Here is a 5962-nt window from a genome sequence, read left to right on the forward strand (position 1 = left end):
TAAGGGATAATGATCCACCTTAACTCCTCCTCACGAAGCCTACTAAATCAAGCATAAACATAGGCCACATTAATAGCCAATTTACTTAAACATAACACTTTGTCTTTAACTTAATAATTTCCCCCTTTTTCTCGGATTTTTAACAAAATAATCCCTCCTTTAGAATCAATGACCTTATGATTCATTTCTACACAGTTTTTCATGAGGAATACAAATATGAAATCATATTTTCAAAAATCAAACTCCTTCCTCATGAATTCATCTTGGCCAAATGGGGGGTTTAAGCTTCCAAAAATTTCATTTTTGATTCCAATGATTTTAAACACTTCCCAATAGTATATCCCTACACAAAAACATGTTTTAAACTCATTGGAATCATCAAATCAAGCTAAAATAATTTCCTTCAGCATGAACAGTGCTAGGCCGAAATGAAACCCTAGAACTCTAACTTGGTTTTCTTCCAAAAATCAATCCATGCACCACTTAATCTTGCTTATTCTGCTTGGTATTTAAGGTTTGTGTCCTTTCCTAAACATCACATGAATGAACCAAAAATTTGGCAACATATATCCTTGATTTTGCAACTGAAAACCCTAAACAAATTAATGTAGAACTTAGGGATAAGGAGGCTTAAACATACCTTGATGGTTCCCTAGTAAAAACTGAATGATTCCTTGTCCAAACTCCTCTCAAATTTCGATTAGAGTGATCAAATTTCACTTGAGCAGAACCTACCCCTATTTTTCTCAATTTTCCCACAATTTTTTTTATTTTAGGAGGGGGTATTTATAGAAAATTGTAATCAGCCCCTCCCCCTCTCTTGTTGGAAAAAAATGGGACACCTTTTAGGGGTATGTGGCAACCATTTAGAGTAAAATAAATTAGATTAATCCAAGTGGAAATTCTAGACTTTTCCAAAAATTATCCCTTAATTTTGCATTCTATTTAGTTAATTATGTGGAGTGGACAAGAAGATAAAATTGGGCTCTTATTGGGCTCAATTTAGGCCCCACAAATGAATTGGGCTGGTCCAAAAAGATAGCCCACGATCCAAAATAAAATCTTAAGCCACTATGAAACTTTATCAGTTATTATTCACTAGTGACATTTCATAATTTTTTTAACCTTCAAAAATTTATTTCTCTCTATGATAATTCACCTTTTAATATAGGAACATGATCTAAAAATTTTTAGAGTTTTTTACCACCTCTAGGTATTTATTTTGAATTTTTTCCGATTAGGCTTTTATCGGTGTCACTGTAGGAAAATAAATTTCCTACAACTAATTCTTGAGCTTCCAAGGCTTAAAACTAATTTTATAAATTCAAATAAATATTCAGATGATTTATCCATCTTTTTCTCAAATTTATTGAGGCCTCTAACCAATTAAAAATAATTATTTTCCTCTAATTTTCTAATATTTTCTCGAAAAACCTCCGTTCACGGGAAATTCTGTCATAATTTATTTTCACAATAATTTCACTTTTTTGGCCTAAATTGAGTTTTCAAAACCTCTAATTCATACTTTTCCTATTTTTTAGGAATTTTCTATAATTTTTCTCAAATTTTCCCGTTTTACCCTTCCTAAACCGATAATTATGAAAATGCCAGCCCAAACCTTATCAGAGTTTAACATCAAAAGTTATTTCATCTCCCTATCTAGTTCTTACATGTCCCTCATCTCAATTTTTAATTCCCTATATCTAGGTGAAATTTTTCGAGATATGACAATTCCTCCCCCTGTTAAATAAATTTCATCCTTGAAATTTAGAAACATACATTAATTGAATAATTATGGATATCTGGCCTTCATGTCATCCTCCCTTTCTCAAATTATATACCAAACACGCGCCCCCAGAAGAATAAAAACTAGGAAAAAAATTTGAATCCCAAACGCACTATCAGTGCATGACCTCCACGTGCCGCCCTGCGGTCCGCCACCGGCGGCCTCCACGCACTACCACCTCTCAGGCGGTGGTGTCCACATGTCAAAGGGGCATGCCATGTGACACCACGCGCCATGTGACAGTTCTACTGTATTCCTTTTTTTTTTTTAGTTCAATTTGTTTTTTAAGTTAGACCTTTCTTTTATGAGCTTGGTCCAGACTCTGGCCCCACCGAATCCTATCCCCCTCCCTTTAAAAAAAACACTTTTTTTTTGTGTTTTGGTTGGACTGAACTAGGTTTGGGCTCGGTCCAATCCGAACCAAGTGGGCTTCTGGCCCAATTGGTCCTTTCTACCCTTTTCTTAAACTTTTTTATTGGAAGGGCGAAAACGACACTGTTTTTGCCCTGTAGGTTGTCTTCAACCTCCATCCGGGTTGTCCTAACCTGGCTTCTGCAAACCGGTCTAGTCTAACAGACCTGTCAGACCTGAAAACTTCTCTCCTCCATATCTCCTCCGTGTGAGATCCAAATTTCACGTACTTTATATCATTTTCTTTGGTTTTTTCGTCCTCTACACAATGGGATAGGTTTTAAGGCCTAAAAACTTGATTTTAAGTAGACCTGAAGATGAAAAAGGAACGGCCAAAAACGATTATGATATGAAATGATTTTCATGGAGGCAGAGAATCAACCCAGTGTGTCTAATCTCTAATATGAGACATAGAGAACTATTAAAATGAAAGTAAAATAGAGGATTTGCATATTATATGGCAAAGCAAATCTCAAAATTGTTATTTGGCATAAAAAAAAATGAATGCAGGAGCACAAAAAAAAAACTTAGGCCACGGAATAGATTACTCTAATACCATTGTAGAGTTTCAGGCATCCCTAGAGAGTGGATCAAATTCAAATAGCCACGCAAAGGTCCAATTATTTTGGTGAACTTAGATCTGATGTCTCACAGCAAATGCACACCGGGAGGGAGAGGAACTGTGGGGGGAAGGCGAATTGTGTGAGGGAAGAAAGGGAATCGTGCGGCAGTTTTTCCTGATTGATTTTCAATAGGAAAAACTACCTCCATATACCCCATTCAAGTTAACTGCTCCTCTAATATTCAATTTAAACAAAAAAGAGAAAATCACAATTCCCGACCCAGATGTTCTGTTATTTGCACCAGAGTCCTAATGTAAATGGGCTTGAGTCCAATCCACCAAGGATGGACTGGCCTATTTTCCTACACTAGCAAAACATTACAGTTAAAAAAATTAATTAAATCTATTATCCAGAAACTATAATCCCCAAATCACAGCCATGTTTTTGGGCTCTTAATTCCAATACCCAATAATCAATGCATTCAATATGGTTTTTGGGATTATCATTTGATCCACTTGAACATTTTTCTTCTCATGTGATGTGCAGTCATCTTTAGAATTTTTGAGGGGGAAAAGAAAATTATACTTAAACTCTCGATGATTGATCCCGATTTTGATTTTGAATCCTTGAAAACAAAATTATGAGTTAAACAAGTGATTATTGATTTCAATTTTGATTTTGAATCTTTTTGGTTTTGATCCTATCAACTTAATTTGATCTTTTTGATTTTGATCTTTTATGGATTTTGGTTTGTATTTCAGATTCAGATTTTTTGATCACACCATTATTGTTAATAATCAATCATTAACATATTATCGTAGCTATTCAATTTCATCCATTTATAATTCCATCCATTCATAAATCAATCAAATGTATCACTCTTAAAATTTGCTATTCAACTTCACCCGTTCATAATTTAACTTTTGGTTTAATGACTCTTAAAATTTAGGCCCCTCTCAATTGTAACAGCTACATAGAATAATTGTAGCTTCCTCCTTGAATGCACAAGATAGATGTATAACTTTTGGTTTAATGACTCTTAAAATTTAGGCCCTTCTTAATTGTAACAGCTGGGTAGAATAATTGTAGCTTCCTCCTTAAATGCACAAGATGTGTGGACGTATGAAATAATTTAATTCAATTCAATTATTATGCTATGTAAATAGTATATTAATAAATTAATTAATAATTGATAATTAATTTGCAATTATTTTTATTTAATGCTTATTGACATTTATCTTACTCGATTTAAAAACTACAAGACGTACTTGACAGTGCAGTTTTGTTAACTTCACATTCAGCATCAGGTAATAATCTCATTTTCCCAAGCTCCACTTCAGCTTTAGATTTGTTTATATTTTACCAATAGTGATTAGGACAATTGTTGTGCTTTCCTTCTTCAATGGATGACGAGAAGATCATCATCATAATATGGCTAGCATTACGCAGGACCACATTAAAGATATTAACGACAGTAAAGATACAAGAGATCTTGTTGCTTGTATTCTCCGAAAGTGGATTGCCTACAAGAAGACTCCACCATGCGCTCCCTGGAGGATTGACTTGCTTCTTGTAGATGAGCAAGTGAGCTAGAAATTGGCATTGCTTAATTATCTAAGATTTACTACTATTAATTGACCCTGCATAATTGGTACAGGGTTATAGGATAGAAGGTTCTGTAACACAAAGAAGACTGTTTGACCGTTACAAAAATGAACCCAAAGAGGGTGGAGTATACCACTTTAAAAACTTTAAGGTTGTTGACAATGGAGATCAATACAGAGTTACAGCACATTCTTGGAGGCTTAAGTTTCATAGTACTACATACTTTGAAGAATTAGATTTGCTAATTCTCAGTGAGGCATACAACTTTGTTTCCATAAAAGATATTGTTGAATTCACCGCAAAGAATGAGAGGCTGATTGGTTAGTACTGCAAGCACTACTAGAAAAAAGACATTTAACGTCACTAAATAACGGCGATTAAGAAGAAAAACGACGTGGAAAAAAAAGAGGTGACATTTTTGTAAATAATTCATCTGACTGTTGATTTTCCATGGTGCTTATTAAGAAAACCGCCGTTAAAAACACTTTCCACGGTGGTTTTCTTAATAACCGCCGTAAAAAGTTTTAAAATAACTGAGGATAGGGTTCATTTTTACTCATTTTCACAATTTCATATCAGTGCGCCATGGTCCCCTACTGTCCCACCACCAACGAACTTCCATTACTAGCTATTCCCTAACCTTTCCTACAGTTTAAACTCCTCCATTTAGCTTGTGGTGTCTCTTCGCCATCCATCCACTATTTGAACGCCCAACTTCTTGCCTTTGAATTGTTGTACTATGTGAGTATCCTCTTCTTTCAATCTTTTCAATTTTTTTTGGTTTCTTGGATGTTTTGACCATAAAAATTTGTTGTATTTCAAATGGGTTTGTTAATTTTACATTGTGGTTTGCTTGCATTGTTGATTTTGCGATTTTTATGTGATTGTGTTGTTGATTGGTGGCATTTGGTGTGATAAAACCTCAATTCCTTCCTATATACGGTATTAGAAACATGTTTAAATATTTGAAGTTGATTAGTTTTGAATTTTTTTATTTTTTTATAATTTTTTAATATTTATTTCGAATTTTTGGTAATTTTTTTGTAATAAATTTGATAATTTAGTAAAAATAAATAATCTGTTAATAGTTTTGTGAATTTTTTTTTCATTATGAACTTTGATTGATCATAAAGTGTTGTTTTAAAATTTCATTGCAAATAGATATCATTTGTGTTTCCATTTTGGATTTAGAAGTTTTAGGTTTAAGAATCTTTATTCATTAAATTGGTTTGAAATTAAATTCTTATTTTTGTTTTAATTGTTATATTTCTTCAAATTTATCCTGTGCTTAATTTGTTTATTACATTGTTAAATTGGTTTGGTTGATTGATTGATTTGTTTATTTTTTATATAAATTTGGGATTTGTTATAGGAAAAAATTAGAATGGAGGACCTAAAAGGAATAATATTTTTACACAAGTTTACTTCTTTAAGAACATATGTGTTTTAATTTATTTTTACAAAAAACTAAATTTTATATACAAATCTATTTTTATTTATTTCTATAACTTTAAATTAGAAACAAGTGTTTGAAAAAAAATTATATTAAATTAATTTAATATTTTTATAAAACTTTATGCATGTTGAAATATGTTAT

General features: G+C 32.6%; 1 protein-coding gene across 1 annotated transcript; it reads left to right on the top strand.

Moving 5' to 3' along the window:
- Positions 1-4191: 4191 nt before the first annotated feature.
- Positions 4192-4690, top strand: LOC114755662 (uncharacterized). The gene is made up of 2 exons (XM_028944527.1): positions 4192-4344; positions 4418-4690. Exons 1-2 carry the CDS (start codon positions 4192-4194, stop codon positions 4688-4690), a joined length of 426 nt encoding a protein of 141 aa, XP_028800360.1.
- The last annotated feature ends 1272 nt before the right edge of the window (positions 4691-5962 follow it).

Source organism: Neltuma alba, unplaced genomic scaffold (assembly GCF_004799145.2).
Source record: "Neltuma alba isolate B1F8T4 unplaced genomic scaffold, ASM479914v2 tig00010313_pilon, whole genome shotgun sequence".
NCBI lineage: Eukaryota > Viridiplantae > Streptophyta > Magnoliopsida > Fabales > Fabaceae > Neltuma > Neltuma alba.